Source organism: Equus asinus, chromosome 5 (assembly GCF_041296235.1).
Source record: "Equus asinus isolate D_3611 breed Donkey chromosome 5, EquAss-T2T_v2, whole genome shotgun sequence".
Taxonomy (NCBI): Eukaryota; Metazoa; Chordata; class Mammalia; order Perissodactyla; family Equidae; genus Equus; species Equus asinus.
The window spans coordinates 111,548,482-111,571,000 of NC_091794.1; the positions used below are offsets into that span (position 1 = coordinate 111,548,482).

Sequence of the window (22,519 nt, forward strand, 5' to 3'; positions counted from 1 at the left end):
TGTCTGGGGACTCTGGCTCCCGGCCTCAGCCTGGGCGGCGTCGGGGTCAGGGTCGGGGACCGGGTTGGGGTCCGGGTTGTGCCCAGCCTCCCCCACCCGCACCCCTGGCCCTGGACCTGACGCCCCTGCGTCCCTGCTCCTGCCGGGTGACCGAGGCCTCAGGTGGGGCCGGAGGCCACCCCGGTCCTGCCACTCTAATCCCCGGGGTCCCCTAGAAGGCCGGGTCCTCGGACCTGGCAATGGTGTCCCTCTCGACACCCTGGTCGGCGCGTCTGCCAGAGGAGAACTCACCCGACGCGGGGATCCGGGCTGGAGCGCGCGGGCGCGCACGCGGACGTGCCGGCACCAGCCCCGGGAGTGGCGGGCGCGCCAGGGCTGCTGCTCGCAGGCAACCCAGAGCGCTGAGCCCAGTCTGGGGCCTAATGCCGTGGCCTTGGGCGGGCTGCAGTCGGAGCCAGCATTGCCATCCCGGAGGGGATCAGAGGGAGAAAGCAGCGCCCCCCGCCCCAACACACACATACACACCCCTTTCTAAATGCCCAGCATGCACAGGTGCAGTCTGCTGACTGGGAGGCCCCAGCGCCTCCAGGTCTTCCCTGGAATGCGTCCAGGTCCCCCACCCGCAAGAAGAGCTCATTTTGATCTGCTCACTTTTGCTTATTGGACCCGCCTAAGATTGCCTTTGCAGAAAGTTTCCATGCAAAAGAAAGTTTGCGGCCCCCAGAATAGACCATCTCACAGGCGCCTGCCTTCCCAAAAGTGCCAGGACTCCTCCAGAAGCCCACGCAGGCCCCCAAGGCTGCACAGGATTCCTGTGGGGGGGGGGTTGGTGGTGGGTGGGACTGGCACAACTTGGAGCTGTGAACAAACTTTTGGGACCCCTCTCCCTGGTCTAAGAGACAAATCTAGCCAGCAAACGGCGTCTGCTCTAAGTCAGCACAGTAAACTCCATGCTGTGCTGCGAAGCTGCCGTCCACGCCCTCCTCAGCCTGTGTCAGAATGAACTTGCAACCCCCGTCTCGTGACGGAAGCCGCCAGCTGGAGAAACCAACAGCAGAAAAGAGAAAGGGGACCTAGCTCCTGCATGCCAGCCGCATTTCTTAGAGATGGAGGGAGTAATTAGCCACCCTGGTCCTTGCCTCCCTCCACACGTGGATAACATCAGCATCCCAGAACTTTGATGCATAACCAAGAAATCCTTCTTTATGTTATCTTTAATATACAAACTAGAGAAAAACCAGATGTACCCTACGCCTTTTGACACATATGAAATTTAGTTGTACATTTTTTTCTGCACATATACTGTTTGTAAGATGTATAAGCTGCACTTGAACCCACACACCTCGGAGCACTTCCATCAGAGCATTCTGTCGAGCTGTTTCCCGGGGCTCCAGTTCCTCCCCTTGATTATTGAATAAACTCCTTCACTGACATTTACCTGGACGCTTTGTTTCGGTTGGCAGAGCTTTGTGCAGAGGGAGACCCTTGTGGGCCTGGGGCTGCAGAGGTAGGGAGGCCACCGACCCCGGGTCCTTGCCGTCATCACCTTGGGCGGGTGGTGCTCCAGGCTTGGAGCGGAGGGCCATGGGCCGGCCTTGGACTGGGACCCCAGGAGCTGGTTGATGCTGGATGAGCTGTGTCTGCCTGTTTCTTGTAGGGTCTCCCAGGGGCACACCTGGGGATCATTTTCTCCCCTCAGCTGCATCCTCTGAAAGCCGGAGGGAGTGGGAGGATCCAGTTCCAAGAGGCCCTCACGTGGCTGGCAAGGCAGTACTGGCTGGTGGCTGGGGACCTCAGTCCCCTGCTGTGGGAGCCTCTCCACAGGGCTGCTTGGGTGTCCCCTCAATGTCACAACATGGTGGCTGATTCCCCTAGGGCGAGTGGCCAAGACCAAGATGGAAGCCACAATGTCTCTTAAGGCCTGGTCCTAGAGGTCATGCTCTGTCACTTCTGCAGTAGCCTGTTGGGGACACAGGTCAGCCCTGCTCAACGCGGAGGGGCTACAGAGGGCGTAACCACAGGAGGGGGGTCCTTGGGGGCATCTCGGAGACTGCTGGCTGCCACCATGTGGAACTTGATATGTGACCAAAGCGACACCACAGGAAAGGATGGAGCGTTTAGTAGGAAGACTGGCTCATCATGCGGAAGAAAATTAAGTTGAACCCCTGTCCAAAACTGCACCATATCCAAGGATGAAATTACCCCTCAAGAAACAAAGACCTAAAGACAAAGCCTAAAACCATAAAGCTTTAGAAACTGTGAAGCCACGGAAGAAAACAGAGAGCATCTCTGCAACCTTGGGATGGAGAACTTTTTAAACAAGATAGAAAAAAATCAACAGACTGGATAACAAGGCAATTAAGGATTAGGGCTCCGTGAAGGACACTGGCACGACCATTGATCCTTGTCATTTTGTGCCAACTTCACAGCTCGTTTGCCCCCCCAGTCTGCAGCTCTCTGCCCTTTCTGGTTTACATCAGCCGAGCGACTGAGACCCATAATCAACGATCGTTCATCAAGGCTAAGACTTCAGGCCAACTCTCCTCTGCCGGGATAGTGTCCTCAGAGGCATTAATTCCACCTCTCAAAATACCTGATCACCAACATCAGTATGACCGGCCGTTTGTTAGCTTCTAGAACGTTAATTGAACCGCTGGGCCCCGTATGGCTCCATCCAGCAGCATCAGGTGGTACTCTTGGATATTTCAATATAAACCAGACACAATTACATAGTACACTTGTTCTGACCATGCCAAGAAAACGTACCTTCTCCCACATACCTTATACTATTTCTCATAGAAATATAGGTCAGAGGCCCTGTCTCTGTTACTTGAGGGTCTCAAACATCTTGAGAACACAGAGGAATTCCTTTTCTCAGGTCTCACAGTTTAACAGATCTTGGTTGTCCCACAGGAAGCACAGTGTAACATTTGTCCTATTCCACGAGTAGGGAGGACCGTGTAGGGCAGAGCGGCTAGCGCTCAGCGTGGCGCTACAGCTACTCTGTTCTCTGATCCGGGCTGCCTCGGTCTCCCCGCTCTGGGCTGTGTCTCCCCAGCTCAGGGAGGCTGCCGGCTCCGCCCGGCTCCCCTCCCCGCTCCACAGCCCAGAGGCTCCCGAGGCAGGGAGCTCAGCAGGGCTCACCCGGTTGGTTTCCCATCTCCTAGGCACCATTCTCTTCTGTTACCTGGTGTCCAGGGTCTTGAAAACTGTTGTTTCCTCTATTTCTCACATCTGTTTTTATCGTTCCTGCTAGAGGGTAAATTCGGTCCCTGTTACTGAATCTTGACCAGAAGCAGAAGGTCCGATGACCTTTCAGTGCAGGACAATCTACAGATGCAGTTCACCACATTGATTGACTAATGAGAAAAGCTGTGCAAATACTCAAATGAAGGGAGAAATCTGGACTAAACTCAACCACGAAAAGCCTGTTAGTGAACTGGAAGTAGGAGGAAAAGGTGAACAGGTAAGACTATGTCCACAGCAGTATTATTCTAGGTGAGGAAGCGCCAGACGCATGTTCTTGAAAATCAAGAATACGATGAGGATGTTCACTGCCATCTCTTCTATTTAGTATTGTTTTGGATTTTCTAGCCAAGATGAGACAACACATAATAAGACAAGAAAATGAAGTAGACAAGAAGAGAGAGGAAATAAGACAAGAAAAATAAAGCCACAAAGATTGGGAAGGTGAAACAAAACTCTCATTGATTGTAGAATGATTTGAATAACTAGAAAACTCAAAAGAATCTTTAGAAAAATTGTTAAAACTAATAGGTGACATAAGATCATTATACAAAAATCAGTTGCATTGGGCTGGCCCCGTGGCCGAGTGGTTAAGTTCGTGCACTCTGCTTTGGCGGCCCAGGGTTTCGCTGGTTCGAGTCCTGGGCGCGGACATGGCACCATTCATCAGGCCATGCTGAGGCGGCGTCCCGCATGCCACAGATAGAAGGATCCACAACTAAAATATACAACTGTGTACCGGGGGGCTTTGGGGAGAAAAAGGAAAAAATAAAATCTGGAAAAAAAAAAAATCAGTTGCATTTTTATGCACCAGCAAGAAGTAATATTCAATGGTAGCAATGACTATAAAGCACATAAATAAATCTAACAAAAATGTGCATGGCCTGTAGCTAAGACAGAAACATTCCATGTTTTTAGATTTTTGACTAATATCAAAAATCAAAATCCCAACAGCAGTTTTTGTGAAACTTGAATAAAATAATTTTAAGTTTTACACAAAAGAGTGCCCAGTGCACTGAAAAAGGAGGGGGAGAAGGAAGAGAGAAGAAGAAAAATGAGAGGGAAAAAGAAAGGGAGAAAGAAAGAAGGGGACAAGAAGGGATTTCCCCTCCCAGAGAAATGGGTCCACATATATGTGGATTTTTGATTAGGACAGAGATCTATGGTCTGGAAAGAAAATTATTATCCCTGTGGAAAAGCCAAATAGGATCCTTATCTCACCTGAAATACAAAACGTCAGCTCCAGGTAGATTCTAGACGTCAATGTACAAAGCAAACCTTTAAAACTTTCAACTGGAAAAATATGTGACTATTTCTTTCTGTTCTTGAATTAAAGATCTGTTTTAAAAGACACAAAAAAGATGACTGTAAAAGACAGATCGATCGTCTGACTTCTCCTGGGGATTAGGCAGATATACAAGAACACTTTCTGAAGTTATGAATATAAAATTATGAACACCTGAAATGGATAAATTCTTAGACTCACAACCTCCCAAAACTGAATCAAGAAGAAACAGAGAACCTACATAGACCAACCACAAGTGAAGAGATTGAAACAGTCATCAAAAACCTCCTAAAATTATGAACGTCTGTGCATCCGAAGACACCTTAAAGAAATGAGAAACTGGGAGGATGCACTGACCACACTTACTCCACGAAGAATGCGTCCAAAGACACAGAGAGCATTCCTACATGTCACGAGGAAAGGAACAAGCAGCTCTCTAGCCTGGTTTTTAAAGTGTGAAGGGAAATGTGTAAACAATTTCAGAACATGCTACTACATTAGTTTTCTGTTGCTGCTGTGACAAATTATCACGAGCTTAGTGGCTTCTAAACCACGACGTGTTAGCTCGCATCTGTACGTCAGAAGCCTGACAGAGGCAACCGGGCTACAACCGCAGTGTCGGCGGGCTGCCTGCCCTCCTGGAGGCTGCAGGGAGAATCCTCGCCTTTCCCAGTTCCTAGAGGCTGCCCACTTTCCTTAGCGCTGAGCCCCTTCCTCCATGTTCAAAGCCAGCAACAGAGGGCCAGCTCTCCAGGCTGCCTTCTCTCCGGTTCCCTGTCTTCCTTCCCTCTCCTACTTTTAAGGACCTTTGTGACTGCACTGGGCCCACAGGAGAATCTCCCATCTCAAGGTCACTATCAATCTTAATCCCATCTGCAGCCTTAATTCCCCTTTGCCCTCAAACCTAATATCTTCACAGGTTCTGGGAGTCAGGACATGGACGTCTCTGGAGCCATTATTCTGTCCACCATAATAAACACCAGAACATGACGTGCCTGATGTTTGTATCACATTTCTAAAAGGTCCCCACAACCTGGGAGATATTCAGAAAAAGTTTAACAGGGACTAGAGATGGCAATACCAGAGAAAGAAACAATACCAGCATTTCAGCATCTTTTTTACATAAATACAGTATTTTTACTGAAAATAGTTTGTAATTCATATGATAAAAATGTTAAGGCAACTTAATATCCAATGCATTTAAAATATGTTATAAACATATTACAAAACATCAAATGAACCATAAATTCATAAAGGTAAAGATTAAATATAATTAATCATTCAATTAGCAAATAAAATATTAGCAGGTAAAATTTATTAAAATATTAAAAACAAATTAAACTATACAAGTGGAAAATACAATTAATAATAAACATTTTTAAGTGATACAATAATATTTTATCTTTTTTAAAGCTCAATCTTAAAAGACAAAACATATCAATGGGCCATCTCTGAGTCATGGTGTATTTTTGTGAAAATTGTACTAGGTGCCCAAAATGCTCTTTTTCATTCTACGCTAGCAGGTGGGGGGGGATGATAATTCAGAGAGGATGCTGTGAACATTTTGGGATTTGCACATGGACTGTTATCATTTATAATGATAATGAGATGTGTTTTTTGTTTCAAAGGAAATATTTCCAGTGTGTCCTAGGCTTCAGGTAATCATGAGCCCTCAGAGACTCCATGGCCAGGTTACTGCATTGCTTTCAAAACCAGCCTGTTCGTCTTCCACTTGATCAAAAAGTCTTTGACCAGAATAAGGATTATTCTTGCAACAGAAGCTGTGCTTTGTTGATTAGCACTTTCTTTCTTCTCTTGAGGATTAGGTAGATATACAAGAACACTTTCTGAACATAGCGCATGTCACCTTGTTAGATTAGCAATGCTAATTCAGTGTATAACTTAAATTTTCAAAAATTTAAAAATACCTGAACAACAGTAAAACCACTGGAAATGATCCAGGCTCCTTCCACATTTCTGCTCCTTTCTCTTACTGATTTGGTGATGTCTTTCCTCATCGTCACAAGATAGCTGCTGCAGCACCAAGCATCACATTCTACAGTCTGGTGTGCTGAGCCAAAACAAACGTGGATAAGAGATAGCCTTCACTTCACATGCCTCTCTTTTCTCAGGGAGGAAAAATTTCCCAGGAGCCCCTAGCAAACATCCCCTTTTATCTTATTGACCAGGTCGATGTCACAGTCTTTCCTTAGAATAAATGTTGGCAAAGAGGATTTCCATGACCAACCCTGATTCTTCCCTTGGGGCAGGGCAAATACCACCTAAACACAGCCTTCTGGGAGTGAGAAGGATGCCACGGCTGCAGGTCAGGCAGCCAGCAGCGTCTGTGCCAGGCTGTCATGAGGCGGGGGGATGAGGTGTGCCGAGGGCAGAACGAGAACCAGCCGGGGTGAGGGAGAGCGAGATTGGGGCTTATCAGAGGGATGCACTTTCCAACAGAGCTGCTTCGGGAAGAGGGTGGGTCTGTCATCGGCAGGGCTCAGCTGGGGTGGAAGAGCCGAGTCTGTGATGAAGGAGAGAAGCTCCTGGCAGGGGAAGCAGCGAGAGGATTCAAGTCTGAGGTTCCCTCCAGCCCTAAGACTGTGGTTCTAAAGATTTTTCCCTCAGTATCTGTGGAGGCTCCTGCTATACGTTTGCACCTGTTCTTGCCTTGTGTCCTGGAGGCAGCACAGGCCCCCGCCCCATGTGCGAGCTCGTGGTGTGGTCCCTCGGCCCCTGCACACGAGCGGACATGACGGATCAACACGCAGAAGCGTCCCCAGTGCTTGAGGGAGTCGCCCTGCCCATCTTGTCCCTTCCCTGTGCCGTGAGAGCACAGCTGGCACCAGAGGGGCATCCCCGCAGCCAGGGCCCCGACGGTGAGGACGCGGCGCCGCAGCCGACACAGCCACCACGCTGAGGGAATGGCTGTCGCCGTGTACTGTTGGAGAGCCCTGGGAGTTCACAGTTGCTTTTTGGCCAACGTCACCACCGCAAAAGCTGACCCCTACAGGGTCACGAAGTCGGCTCAGAGATGTTAGTTGGGCTCCAGAAAAATGAATCACTTACGACTCACTTGCACAGTCGACACGAGGCCTTAGAGACAGTAAGTTCAGCTCCGCTTTTCGGGAATAATGTATCGACACTGGGTTGTCTTCATAGATTTACCACATATGAAGGTAACCCTAAGTAATATAATCTTCAGTCTGACGTGTTAAGCTACGCAAATGGAATCATACTAGATGCGTTCTTCTGTGATCCGCTTTTTCCCTCTATGTCACCATCCTGATAGGCATTCATGCTGTTGTGTGTAGCTTAGCACTTCTCAATGGGGCCGTCCATTTTGATAAATGTCTCACAACTGACTTATCACTCTTCTGTTGGTGGACAGTTGGGTCGTTTCCAGGGCTGGCTACTATCAAACTATGAATATTCTCAAAGCCTGTCAAAATGGCATATAATAGCATGAACTGTTGGACTCTTCCCCAAAAATCTATTCTGGAGAAACTGAGCAAGCAAAAAGACACACAGATAAAGCAGAAAAAGAAAAAAAAAGTTGGGAATAGTTGTTAGCTCAGGTGCCGATCTTTAAAAAAAAAAAAGAAGATTGGCAACAGTTGTTAGCCCAGGTGCCAATCTTTAAAAAAAGAAAAAAAATGCAAGGAAGGTTTAACCCAAGATCATCGTGATGAGAGAGCGAACCCGACCCTGAACACAGCAGGGCAGCTGGGCGTTCACGCCCGGGCAGGAGAGGAGGGCAGCGCACGGAAAATTACTAGGGGAGCTTGATCGGGTATTGAAGGCGGCCGAGCACGCCCCTAAACGCCCCGCTCTGGCATCCGGGTTATTTCGGGCTCAGGCTCCTGGGAAACAGCAGGTGCAGGGCGGGGCTTTCTCTAATCCCCTTCTCCACCTGAGCACGGATCCGGGAGTTTCACCGGCCAGGAAGGCGGGCTCCGTCTAGGAGAGGGGATCAGAGGCAAGGGGTCAAGGCCAGGCCAGGAGGGAGCGGTCCCCCGGATTCCCGAGCTCGGGGCTGACGAGACTTGGAACGGAACGAACCTCCCAACCCCGCCCCACGGCCCCACTTGGGGGAAGACCCGCTCCTCTGTGGCACTCGCTGTGGCGCTCTAGCGTCCGAGCGTGTTCTCTATGGCCCCTTCCGGCCTTGGCAGGAAGTGACGCGAGGGTGCCCCGGAAACACGCCGGGAGTGGCTGCGGAAGCGGCGGCGCGATGGCGGCGGCGGCGGTGTCCGAGCCCTGGCCCGAGCTGGAGCTGGCGGAGCGGGAGCGGCGGCGGGAGCTGCTGCTGACCGGGCCCGGGCTGGAAGAGCGGGTGCGGGCGGCGGGCGGGCGGCTGCCGCCGCGGCTCTTCACCCTGCCGCTGCTGCACTACCTGGAGGTGAGCGGCTGCGGGAGCCTGCGCGAGCCAGGCCCGGGCCTGGCGCAGGGCCTCCCGCAGCTGCACAGCCTGGTGCTGCGGCGCAACGCGCTGGGGCCCGGCCTGAGCCCCGAGCTCGGCCCGCTGCCCGCGCTGCGCGTGCTCGACCTGTCGGGCAACGCGCTGGAGGCGCTGCCGCCGGGCCAGGGCCTGGGCCCCGCCGACCCGCCGGGCCTCCCGCAGCTGCAGAGCCTCAATCTCAGCGGCAACCGGCTACGCGAGCTGCCCGCCGACCTGGCGCGCTGCGCCCCGCGCCTGCAGACCCTCAACCTCACCGGGAACTGTCTGGACTCCTTCCCCGCCGCGCTCTTCCGCCCCGGCGCGCTGCCCCTGCTCAGCGAACTGGCGGCCGCCGACAACTGCCTCCGAGAGCTCAGCCCTGACATCGCCCACCTGGCCTCGCTCAAGGTCAGCGGGGCTGCCTGGCGCGGGCGGGGCGGGGCCTGGCGTAGTCGCGGCTAGGGAGCTCCTCCCGGTGCTGAGCCGTCCCGGGGACGTCCCACGGGGACGGGCCTGGGAAGTCTCTACTGGCCGGGAAGAGCCAGCGCCAGTGTCAGCACCTCTGGGAAGCGCTCCCTACCCCCTTTCCCCTCCCACTAACGTGGCCTACATCCTCGGGTGGTTCTCTCCACTCGCGCTAGGCTGTTCCCAACTGGACTTTCCCACGTAACCACTGTTTCGTAATTGTTAGCAAACTTGGCTTCTCTCTCAGGTTGGAAGCAGGTCAACAGCAGGGACTCATGTCTAGATAGTTTATCTCCAAGTATTTTTGAAATGAGTGTGTGAGCCCTGTGTGTGGGGCCACCCGGACAAGGCATGAAGATGTGAAATGAATAGAATTTGCATAATGCCCACAATGTGATTTCATATGTGATATTTTACTTAACCCTAACAACAGTCTTCTAAGGTAGGAGTTAGTATTCCTGTTTTACTGGAGGCAAGATGGGGTTGCCGAAAGTAAACAGCAAATAATTTGGGGCTTCCTCTAGATGACATTGTCTGTGGACCTCTTACTTATTCATCTTAGGTCCCCAGGCCCCAGCATAAGGCTTGGCTCATAATAGGCGCTCTTTAACTCTGTTGAGTAAGAGGTGGGAGCATGGAAGTCACAGAGAAACGGCCTAAATCAAGTTAGTAGGTTCCTGTTCGATGCTCTTTCCCCTGCATCTTCCCTTTTCATTCTTCAAAAGGCAGGCCTGGGCCAGCACCGTGGCCTAGTGATTAAGTTTGGCACGCTCTGCTTTCGCCGCCGGGGCTTGGTTCCCAGGCGTTGACCTACATCACTTGTTGGCAGCCATGCTGTGGCAGCGACCCGCATACAAAATAGAGGAAGCCTGGCACAGATGTCAGCTCAGGGCCCATCTCCCTCAGCAAAAAAAGAAAGGCCTGTATTTCTTCTTTCTCCAGTTTTTCATTCTTTTATACAGACTTTAAGCAATAAAATGTGTATACAATTTAGCAGCTGATGTATCTGCAGCGGAAATTACTCTTAAGGTGTTACCAACCCCTTTTACAAATATGTCTCTGTCTGTGTAAAGATGTGCGCATACAAGCGCGTATGTTTGCAGTTAAGAGAAATAGATGAGAGCACTGCAGAATGACTCGTGCTGGCATTTCCAGGAGGAAGCTGTGAGGGGTGGCTCCCTGGGACGCCCCGGTCGCCCAGGGCTGTAGGTGTCCCTCTAAGGCAAGGGCCATGACACGTGATGTACGACACTTTCTGCTTCAACTTCCCCCATGATCTTTTAGTTTTTCAGAAGGTTGATGTGCCAGATGTGTCTCTCAATGTAGCATCATGGGAGTGTACCATCAGTTATTACGGTTCTCTTCAAATCCGTAATGTCTTACCAGTATTCAAGTTGTGTTGTTTTGTCTTGATGCTCTGGACTACTCTCTCTCGTACCCACTCTGTAAAGCCATCCGTCGCCTTTATTGTGTCCAAAAAACCCTCGTTCAGGTCAAAGAGAATGTCTCCCTTGCTCAGTCCCCCTCTCCTGGTCCGTTCTGTTCACCGTCTGTAGACTCCCATCTGCTCTCTTTCACGTGAAGAGACCTGTTTTTTGGAGCGTGTCCTGCAAGAGCTACTTGGAATCCCTTTTGGGCTTGGATGTCCTTTTGGGGGCCTTTTCTAAAATGATGCCTCCATGAGGAATGACTGCTAAAACTGTGTGAAGCAACATTGCCACACACACGCTGGAGTTTGCGGTACAGAGGTGTTCCTTGTCCTTCCTGGTGCTGTGGGAAGACAGCTTAGAGGGGAGAAAATTGGGCTCAGAAGCAGGAAGTGTGGGTTTCAGCTCAGCGTCTCGTGCAGTGCCGTGGGCTCCGCACCTGTCTCCTCATCTGTGAGAGAACTGTGAGGATGGCCATAGTGCCGGTGGGGGGAGAGGCGATGGCTTCTGTGGGTCATCCAGGGCTGCATTACCGCTCCAGAACTCTGTGGCTTCCAACAACAGCAGTCGTTTTGTTTGGTAGCATTCTCCATCCTGGGCTGGCTCAGCTCCACGGTCCACTGTCCTGCTGTCGATCGCTCATGCGGCTGCGTTCAGCAGGCCGTGGGCTAAGCTGGAATGCTGGGGTGGCTGGGCTTCTCTCTCTCCATGTCATCTGGGGACCTCTCCTTCCCCAGCAGCATAGTCTGACTTCTTAGGTGGCAGCTCAGGGGTCCTCAGAGCACAAAAGCAGAAGCTGTTAGGCCTTATGGCATAGACCTGGAATGAGCACCCTCTCACTTTCACTGCATCCTGTCGATTAATGAAGTAGAGCCCAGTACAGATTGGTGGGAGACATCACACAAGGATGTGAATACCTGGAGGCCTGGTTCTCTAGGGGCCACCAAAGTAACAGCACACAGACCTCTGCTTGGCCCGCTCCCCAGGGAGCTGCCGCCAGGTGCTGGCCCCAGACCTCGCAGCTGTGAAGGCCTGACCTTCTGCCCCACACCAGCCACCTGGGACAATGAAGCTGAAGAGATGCTGTGCTTTCCTTCACTACTCAGTTACCTCTGCCTGTGGGGAGCCTGGCTTCATCAGCGTCTTGGCCTCTGACCCATTCCACATGGCTTGCTCTCTGGGGGAGACCCAAGAGAGGCTGGAGTGGGCTTCTCCCCACTTGCATACCTTCTTGCACCGGGCTTCTGTGACCGGTTGGGCCCAACTGCCAGGGCTGTGGTGGGCCAAGGATGGGCGACACCCTCATGTCACTGCCGCCTGCGTTTTAAGTGACTTGCCCAGACCCATGGCACTGCCCATTGGACTGACGGAGGGATGGACAAGATACATGTTCCCCTAAACTTCTGAAATGGGCCAGCACAGCACGGCAGCCAGCTAAGAGACTATAGCATCCAGGATTTCCCCACTTCCTGCCAGGAGTTGTGCCCACTCAGGTCACCCAGTGTTGCTCACATATGGGACTCCTCCTGTAGTCAAGCTTCGCAGAGAAGTTAAACTTTGGAGGTGAAACCTTTCTCCCACTGATAAGAGACATTGAAGTAAAAAAAATCCTTCCTCAATCTTATTTTCTCATTGCTGCTGGAGGTAGCGGGGCTCACTCAGGTGTCCAGGCAGAGTCCAGGTCCCCTCAGCAGCCACCACCTGGCATCGCCTGCTAGAACGAAGGAGGTTCCTTACACACCTCCAGAGGGGAGCGTTTTGTCTCAGGTTCTCTCAACCTGGAATTTAGGGTCCCTTCCCCAGCAGCTCGTCCCATGCGAGGGTGACATTCCCATAAGGCAGGCAGCTCACAGTCTAGGGGCAGGGACCGACCACACTTCACGAGCGCGTCTGTTACCTGCAGGGAGGAGAGAAACGCGTCTGCTGTGTGTCAGGTCCAGGCAACTGCAGTTAACGCAGCAGCTCCCTCCACGTGCACTTTCTTCCCCCTTCAGCACCTTTCTGGGTGGGAGCGCATAAGCCAAACACAGCTTCCCCCGCAGAAGTGAGTGCTCAACCCTCTGGCCCTCTGGCGTAGTTTAAACTCGGTGCTGGCATGACCTCTCGCCCCAGGGCCTCTCCTGAGACTCCCGGCTGCCGTCAGCGTTCCCGGTGGACGTGTGAACTCACACTCGGTTGAAGCTGCTGCTCTGGCTGCTCAGTGCCAGGTTGAGCTGGTTTTGCTGTAGGGACCAGCTTGCAGTCCCGTTGGAGGTCTCTGCCTTTTTACAGGACTCCATCATCTGAGGCTTGGCACCCCTAGAACCCTGCCCCTGCTGCCTGCCTCCCTCCTCCCACATTTATATTCCCACAGGGCCCAAGCACAGGTCCTGAGCGGCCACATGTGGCACGTGGCTCCCGCCACTGCTGCTCTGAAAAGCCCGTTATTTGGTGATTGTTGCTCCTGAGAGAAGATCCCCCCCGATACCCTGGCACCTTTGTCCTCTGTGGAGACGTCACCAGTCACCAGGCTGCTGGCCTAAAGCTGCTCTGGTTGGGGCTGGGAACCAGTGAGGCGCAGCCCCTGCCCCATCCCGGCCCCCCCCTCCCCTGCCCCATCCCAGCCCGCCCCTCCCCTCCTCTGCCCCATCCCTGCCCTCCCCTCCCCTGCCCCCTCCCAGCTCCCCCCTCCCCTGCCCCCTCCCTGCCCTCCCCTCCTCACCGGCTCTTCCTCTGCCGCTGTTCCAGGTTTCTCAGCGTGGAGGCAGACACAGTCCATCACCCGGCTGGCCGTGTTTCCATGCAGCCATGAGGGTTACCCCAGTGGCGTTCTCAAGCTGTTTGGCCAAAGCCCCTTTGGACAGTACAGGAGACCCCAAAGCTGGTGTGTACGGGGGAGCTGTGTACAGACCTCCCCAAACCTGACCTTGACATCTTTGCTCACAAGCCTCTGAGCAGGCGGTCGGGTGACCCCATTCTTTTGGCCTAAGCCGGGCTCATGTGTCCACATGGGGACATCTGGTCTAGCAGGCCTGCCCAGGAGGGTTCTAATGCTGGAGGTGGGCTTTTGAGAGAGCAGTGTGTGGGCTCTGCAAACCTGGGCTCTGAGCCATGGCACTGGCACTGTGGCTGCCAGTTCCTAGCACGTCCGGAGGCCAGCCCAGACCCCAGGGGAGGCAACAGGCTCTGCCTCTTGGTGGGAAGAGCTGCCAAGTGCCAGCGGTGGGGCACGGGGAGGCCTGGAAGGGCCACCAGATGGTCCATGTACCCTACCCTGTCTGGTCCTGCCTTAAGATTGGAGGAGGTCCTGGAGAAGCATAAAGGGTGACAATTGTGTGGAATGGTGTTACCCATGGCCCCCTTGGCCCATGTGGAGCTGGTGGTTTGAATGAAGACCAAGTCTGTGGTGACGCCCCCTTCTCCACTCTTCTCTCCCGGCCTCTCAGCAGCCTGATTGAGCCAGAGGATTCCAAACAAACAGATGCCTTTTGAATTCCTTCATCACTGGAGTCTGTGAAATTCCATTAAAATCGTCCACTATACCAGCCAAAGCAGATGCATCTTTTGAATAGTCAGAGCCCTTTCCCCCTTTTTCAGTTCATGATAAAATGTACCACCCTCTGTGGCCCGAGTGTGGTGGGTCTCAGGGCCTGTCAAATCCCCAGTCGGGACCAGGACTCAGGCCACGAAGACCAAGTGTGCGCACCTGCTTTGCTGTGAGTGTGCGCAGAGGGCCTGCCTGCTGTGCTGTCACTTGGACGCCAGGTGTGGTCCAGGTGGGCTACGTCCACCCAGAGCTCTCCCCGAGCTGCGGCCGGTCGGGAGTCCCCTGCTGCCCCTTGCTGCCTCGCTTTCCAAATGTGTGTCTCCGCTCCAACCAAACCAGGTAATAAGGTGTCCCCCAAGGCCACCCAGTTAGCCCCCAAGCCCTGTGTCAGGTCTTCACAGCACCGAGCAGAGCCAGTCCAGAGCTTCCCCTGGCCTGGGAGGAGAATGAGAAAGAAGCCATTTACACACAGTCCGAAATGCTGCCCCTGGGACAGTCATGCTGGGAAAAGAGCAGAGAAGGGGGCAGTGGCTGGGCCTCCTCCTGGGAGGGGCCTGTCCTCTCCCACCCAGGTGAGGAGGGAAGGCAGAAGACCCTGCCCAGCAAGGACCCCACCCACTGTGGACATAGTCCCATCAGCGTCCGGAATCAGACGGCTCACCTTGGTGTCCCTCATCCTACCCCTGTGGCTCCGAGAAAGCCACCGTGACCATGTAAGGTGCTGCTTTGCTTGTCTTCATGACGTCAGTGATACTGACACCAGCAGCATGTTTTGTCAAAGTCCAGTCGATAATGCTGATAGAAGGTTCTTTCACATGGGCTGTAGGATTTCATGAGCCTCTTCTTTTTCTTTGAGGAAGATTGGCCCTGAGCTGACATCCATTGCCAGCCCTCTTTTTGCTTGAGGAAGATTGTTGCTGAGCTAACATCTGTGCCGGTCTTCCTCTCTTTTATGTAGGATGCTGGCCACAGTGTGGCTTGACGAGCCGTGCTAGGTTTGTGCCTGGGATCCAAACCTGTGAATCCCAGGTCGCCGAAGCAGAGTGTGAACTTAACTACTACGCCACCGGGCTGGCCCCTTGTGAGCCTCTGTGGCACAGACAGCAGTGCCCTGTGCCCTTTTCCCGGGTCCTATGAAGGGCTGAGAACCCATCCCAGTACTGAAGCCAGGTCACCATTTTTTTGCACACACAAAGTACGAGAGCATTGTGTGTGGCATTACTGACGACCTCATGTTTCAACAGGAAGAGTAATGTGTTCTTTTTAGCTCATTTAACTTAAAAAGCTTAGCGTCATTTTGTGGGGAACCAATCTCTCACCTGAAGTACTTAAGTTGTTCATAACCTGACAGTCCCCTGTCCTTGTCTCAAGCCTGCCTGTCCGTCTGCAAAGGCACTGTGGCCGGTCCCTCTGGGGCCGTGCAGTGAGCAGGAAGAATAAGAGCAGTGCCTCGCAGAGACCGTTAATCACCCTCGCTGCCTCCTCTCCCTTCGCGGAGCCACTGTGATTGCGGACATTGGCGGTGCTGGTACAGAGCTCGGAGGGGTGGGGGGCGGCTCAGACCCGCAGGTGGGCACAGGGCATGCGGCAACAGGAAAGCAGGTCTTGCCATGTCATGGCCGAAGTGGCCGAGGGGCATGCTGCGACTGACGGGCAGCAGGGCTCTCGCTGAGTGACAGGCACTCAGGCCTGTCCCTGGCCAGGCCAAAGTGCCAGGAGTCTGACGTGTTCTCCGTCTCTCTTGCAGACACTGGACCTCTCCAACAACCAGCTCAGTGAGATCCCGGCCGAGCTGGCCGACTGCCCCAAGCTCAAGGAGATCAACTTCCGAGGCAACAAGCTGAAGGACAGGCGCCTGGAGAAGATGGTCAGCGGCTGCCAGACCAGGTCCATCCTGGAGTACCTGCGTGTTGGAGGCCGCGGGGGCGGGCGGGGCAAGGGCAAGGCCGAGGGCCCGGAGAAGGAAGAGGGCCGCAGGAGGAGGAGGGAGAGGAAGAAGAAGGAGAGCGGCGAGGCCGAGGAGGAGGACGCGGACGGTGCCGGCAGGCTGCTGCTCAGGGTCCTGCACGTCTCCGAGAACCCCGCCCCGCTGACAGTCAGGGTGAGCCCCGAGGTCAGGGACGTCCGGCCGTTCATCGTGGGTGCCGTTGTGAGGGGCATGGACCTGCACGCCGGCAACTCGCTCAAGCGGTTCCTCACCTCCCAGGTGGGTCCATGTGGCCAGCAGACAGGGGTGGGGAGGAGCGGGGGCCGGGTGGCCTTGGCCTATCACTTCTGCATGCCTCAGTTTCCTCACCTGCAAGAGGGGGCTCCTGGGGTTAGTGAGGAAGACAGGAGTCTGCGCAGTGGGCCTGACGGACCTAGATCTGGAGCGCTCCATGAGGCCCATCACCCTGGCCCTCGACACACGGGGCGAGCACGCAGCAGACGCACCTCACGAGCTGTGAGCGCCTCCCGCAGACAACGTGTGTGTGGCCGGCGCCGTCAGGGCCTCACCGCCGCCTGCTGCTCCTCGCGTTGCCCTGACAGTTGAGCCTTGTTTCTGAACACAGATTTGTTGCGATGGGAAATCAGTGTTCCTCCAATTTCTGAGATTTTGGGGGTTTTTCTATTTCTGTATTAAATTACACATTTAGTTTCATACAAGACAGCGTTAAAATTGTCAAGTCTTACCAGCATGTTCTTAAGTGAACTGTTCAGTTTTTGTTTAGTTTTTAGCTAGATGTGCTTCCTAATTTGTTTTTCTGTGAGGTCTGTCCAGCTTTTAAAATAAAAAGCACATCTTTGCACGTGGGAGAAACCCCCAAGTGCGGCCCCCGGGGTGGAGGTGGCTTCTGGAGTTTCCTCCGCTGTGTCTCAGGATCCTGCGCTCCGGCGGGAAGCACACAGCTCACGCCCGGCGTTTGGAGCTCAGAGATCGGTGTTTGGGAGGAGTCTTCTTTTTCAGTTGCACTTTTGTTTAGTCAGTCAGAAATTTTAGTTCAGGGCAGATCCTTAGAAGTGTCAAACGTTGTGTTCTAGAGGGAGAGAAAGAAGAAATCCTGCTGATAGACAGATAAAATGGTTTTCCGATGATGGTTCCACACGATAAATATTCAGCTTGGAGGCGGAGGGGAGAGGCTGCGGGTGGCGGGGGGCACGCAGGGGGTGCTCCTGCCTGCGATGCGCCTGGCACCTCGCTGGACCCCGGCCCCCCAGCTTCGCTCTCCTTTGCTCTGTGTTGCAGACGAAGCTCCACGAGGACCTTTGTGAGAAGAGAACGGCGGCCACCATCGCGACCCACGACCTCAGTGCTGTCCGAGGGCCTCTGCTGTACACCACTCGCCTGCCACAGGACCTCAAGGTGACCCGCACATCCCTGCCTGTGTTTGGGATTTGAGGTGTTCCTTTGGTGTTTTTCAAAAAAATACACATGCTAAGGATTGCCTCGGAGCATTTTAGAGTAGAATCTGACACTGCTCCTAGCAAGTACATAAGTAGAATGATAAAACGGGCCAGCCAGTGATGTAGTGGTTAAGTTCACATGCTCCACTTCAGCGGCCCACGGTTTGCAGGTTCAGATCCCAGGCATGGCCCTAGCACTGCTTGTCAAGCCGTGCTGTGGTGGTGTCCCATATAAAGTAGAAGACAGCTGGCAACAGATGTCAGCTCAGCAACAATCTTCCTCAAACAAAAAGGAAGATTGGCAACAGATGTTAGCTCAGGGCTAGTCTTCCTCACCAAAAAAAATAATAATGGTAATAGTAAAACAGTCCATGTTTACAGTTACTTTTGAAAGCAAACTCATCAGAGGAATTTGAAAGTGATTTTCTTCATTTACTCAGTAACTTTTAGCCAAAAATTGTGGTTTGTATCCCAATTGCAAAACCCCTAATATGGGGCTGACTTCAGTGTGAGTTGTTCCTTTGCTGTCCTGCCCCTGGCCTGTATAGCGCACCAAGGTCCGTGGGCGTGGCAGGTGTCCAGCAGCCGCTGCCTGGACCTCAGTGCTGGGCTGTGCTCCTGACCTGACCTGTGCCAGTGGCTTCCCTGGCCCTCCTCCTCGGCTCACCTTGGAAACGCAGTTGTGTGCAGGGCAGGCTCAAGGTTAAGCCCAGCTTGGAACATGCTTGGGTGTTCGGGCATTCGGAACCCTGAGGGGATGTCCGAAGGCAAAGCGTGTTCACGTGTGACGTGGAGGGCAGGCTCCGTCCTTGGTCAGCTTGCTCTCCGCTCGGAGCATTGCCAGCTCTCGGATGCCTCTCCCTGTCATGCAGGTTAATGGAGGAGAGAGTTGAGAGGGATGAGTGGTGGAGCCAGAGCGAACGGAAGGACAGCGTGTTTGTGGCTGTGAGCCTAATGCAAGTCTGTTTTCGTGCGAGCTGACTGAGGTTTCTATCCCTAGATCATCCCCTTGGGGCGGAGAGAAGTCAAGGCCAAGGACCTGGTGCGGCAGTTGCAGCAGGAGGCCGAGGAGCACAGGAAGCAGAAGAAGAGGCAGAACGTCTCGGGCCTGCACAGGTCAGTCTGCGCATCCCTCCTGGGTGGGGGCGCCGCCAGGACCCCTGCGGGCCCGCGGGTGCACGCTCAGGCAATCATGACAGGCCATCCTCCGTTTCCTTAACTCAGGCCCCTTAGGAAGCTCCTAACATCCCTCAAACCTGAAACTTGTTGCAGGTGTGAAAAACAGAAAGAAAAGGCATCTCCCCACACTTTTTTCACTCTCCTGTCGGGTTCTTGCGTGGGGTCAGAGGAAATGCTGTTAGATCAGTCTGTTATCTAGATGGGCCCTGGGCTCGGACGTGTGGGAAGGTGGCCCCTGCTTCAGAGATCCAGGAATGCAGGTTTTGTGTCATCTCACGGGATGGTGGCCCTCCTGGCGTGCCCAAGCACAGACAAGAGAGACGCACAAGAGAGGAGGAAACATTGCCCACTAGCGATGGGAAATCGCACAGTCACACCCACCGCGTGTGTCAGATTGTGGGTGGCTGGGGTCAGTGCCCAGTGGAGGTCCCTGGACCTGCCTTCATTACACAGAAGCCTCTTGCCGCCCCGAGTAAACACAGGCTTCTTGTAAGCTTGTTAAACGTGCCTCTGATCTCACGCACACTTTGTCTAAACAACTTTGATTTGTCCAGTTTATGCTTTAGGTATGTTTTCTGTAGCTCTGCCTATGGTTATTTTGCCCCACACAGATACCTTCACTTACTGGATGGAAAAGAAAATTACCCTTGCCTTGTGGATGCTGATGGTGATGTGATTTCTTTCCCACCAATAACAAACAGTGAGAAGACGAAGGTAGGGCCACGTCTGTGAATGTCTGTGTGTCTTGGAGGCTGTTTCCCGTGCAGAGTAGACCAGGTGTCTGTCTCCTGTGCAGGCCCCTCCCTCTGCGCAATAGAAGCACAGACCCTAAGCCAGGCTGCATTGGCCTTCAGAGCGTGCACCCCTGCTCGCACTTGGTGCTGCCCCGGGACTTACCACGTGGGCAGCATTCCAGTTTGTGTCTCTTTGTAGGAAGGTGACAGTCTTGGTTTGGGTGACATTTTACGAGGTTTTTTCAGATTAAGAATTGCAGTTGCTGATGGCTACTTTTGATAACTTTATTTTTTTCTGAAATCTTTCTGATTTCTTTCTAAGATTAAGAAAACAACTTCTGATTTGTTTTTGGAAGTGACAAGTGCTACTAGTCTGCAGATATGCAAAGACATCATGGATGCCCTCATTCTGGTGAGTCCTGCGGGCTCGTCCTCGCGTCCGCCGGCTGTGATGGAGGCGTCTTCTATCCCCACCGCCCTGTGTATGGCTGCCTCTTGCAGCAGTCTTCTCGGGTCCATCTGATCTCCAGGTTAAAGAGTTATTTTCCATTTGCAGAAAATGGCAGAACTCAACAAATACACCTTGGAAAATAAAGAGGAAGGCTCACTCTCAGACACTGAAGCTGATGCAATTTCGGGACAACTTGCGGCTCCCAGAACGAGTTCCCAAGCTGAGAAAGACGCGCACTCCCCCCTGGTGGTGGAGCAGGTCCGCGTGGTGGACGAGGAGGGCCGCCTGAAGGTGGTCTACCCGTCCAAGACGGACCTGGGCACAGTGGCAGCTTCCCACGTGACCGTGATCCGCTGAGAAGCCGGGCTTGCGGCTCCGTGCCAGCAGGCTGCTGGTCACACGTGGTGTCACCTGTCTTTCTACAGGGGTTGTATGTGGTGATGTTAAGTTATTTGTCATGTTTTTTAAGATACCTGAGTTCTTTGTTCAGTTTTCTGGACAATTCTGTCGTAAAGGAGTGCCATGTTGTCATGTGCTTAAATTGATTTGCCTTTACAGCACCAAACTGATTTTACTAATGCTTTTTATGAAATTACTTGAATATCAAGTAACATCAATTTTACTTGATCCAAAACATCAATATTACTTGATCCGAATATCAGTATCGGAATTAACTGTTGAAAGTGTTCTCAAATCATGTAGAGACACAGCAAATAACTATTTATGGGGAAAAAGGACACTATAATTGGTTTAAATGTTCAGTTCTAAATTGAGAAGCTGAACGACATGCATTTTATTGAATTGCACAATTATTTTTCTACGATATAGCATCTTTTAAAATCATACTGTGCCAGTAGCACAGCTTACAAATGTGGAATGACATCATATTTTCCAGCTGGCAGCAAATCGTAATCTTTTTATTAAAAATTTTTTTAATGTGACTTCAGAATTGGCAAGATCGTTTTTCGTAATATTGCTGTTGGAAGCTTTAGGGGAGCAGAGATGCGCAGAGTCCCCTCGTGGCGGCCCCACGGTCTGAGTGCCCTGGGCCGCGCCCCCGAGCAGGGAGGGGGTCCGTGGACTTTAATCATCAGAACCTGCGTCTCGAGGTCAACATGCAGGTTTCCCCTTAGAAACGAAGCCTCCACGATGGGACAGGACAGTCCTGTTTGTCAACTGTCCCCCGGCGGTCGTCAGGGACTGCAGCTGTGAGGTTTTTGAAGCCAGGAATCAGAGAGTGCGCCAGATGAGTGCTGCTTCAGCATTTTACATTCTAGCTGTTTCCAGTTCTGAATGTCTCGGGCTACAGACCGTCTGTGTCTGTCGTGTGCTCGTTCGTGTGCGGGAGCACACGCTCACGGCCTCCCTGAAGAGGTGGTTTGTGCTGGCCTCACTGCTTTATCGTCTGGCTGGACAGGGAGAAGCTGCCTCAGCGGCTTCTGGCTAGTTCATGACACCATTTGAGTTTTGTAGATATGACAGACGATTTTTGGGGGGCATTTGCAAGAGCCCCGCTGAACCCACACGTTTAGCTGTCAGAACCAGACACATATGAGGCCCAAGACCCCACATGTTGGGCATACCAACGAAGCCACATGGTTCTCCCAAAGCTCGGCCAGCCCGCTTTGTAGGACACAGGTGGGGCTGCCTTGAAACCCTGACCTGGCTCTTGGGCCACCGCCAAGCCTTCCCATCGGTCCCTGGAGGTGGCGGTTGCTTGGCTGGGCTGGAGTGGATGTGCCTAATAACAGCTTTTCCTTCTGTTTTGTTTCCCCCCCAAAACCTTCCAACGTCTGTGTGTGTTGGTGGCTCTGGCTTGTCATCATGACCTTTGGGCAGTCAAGGCTGCTGATGCTATGGCGGGTGTCAGGCATGTGTGGGCATGTGGGTCACAGCCAAGCTGTCCTCTTGGCTCCCAGGACTAAGGGTTCAGTGGCCATGTCACATCTGTGACCTCACTGATGAAGCCACCAGCATCTGCTGCTTTCTTCTGATGCTTGATTCCATGTGAGATTTGAAAATGTATTTAACTTAGAGCAGAAAACCTTTTTGACATCTTTTTCTTTGCCAGTCCGACCCTCTAATAAAAAATATTTAATAAGAACATCTTGACTCCTTCCCAGTGAATCCTGTCCTGCTGGTATTTCTGGAGGTGGGTGTTGGAAGTGTCTATGGGGAAACTGAGGACCTGGCCGCCCTCCCACCCCAGCCCAGATCTTGCCAGCACAGAGCAAGAGGCACTTAACTGCTGTTGCACAGGCCCCAGCCCAAGAAGCCACTGCCCTTGACCCCGAGACCCTGGGAACCAGCTTCCTGCAGCACCCTGCGCCACCCCCTGGGCCCTGCTGCCCTGGAGCCCCTGGTAGATCCCATCCAGGGGC

The 22,519-nt window shown here is 52.9% G+C and overlaps 1 protein-coding gene across 1 annotated transcript; it reads left to right on the forward strand.

The window, feature by feature from the left end:
• The first annotated feature begins 157 nt into the window (after positions 1-157).
• LRRC47 (leucine rich repeat containing 47) lies at positions 158-22,242 on the forward strand. The gene is made up of 7 exons (XM_014862278.3): positions 158-9,380; positions 16,138-16,596; positions 17,617-17,733; positions 18,775-18,890; positions 19,565-19,667; positions 20,010-20,099; positions 20,244-22,242. The coding sequence occupies exons 1-7, from the start codon at positions 8,766-8,768 to the stop codon at positions 20,493-20,495; spliced, it is 1,752 nt and encodes a 583-aa protein (XP_014717764.2). The 5' UTR covers positions 158-8,765; the 3' UTR covers positions 20,496-22,242.
• The last annotated feature ends 277 nt before the right edge of the window (positions 22,243-22,519 follow it).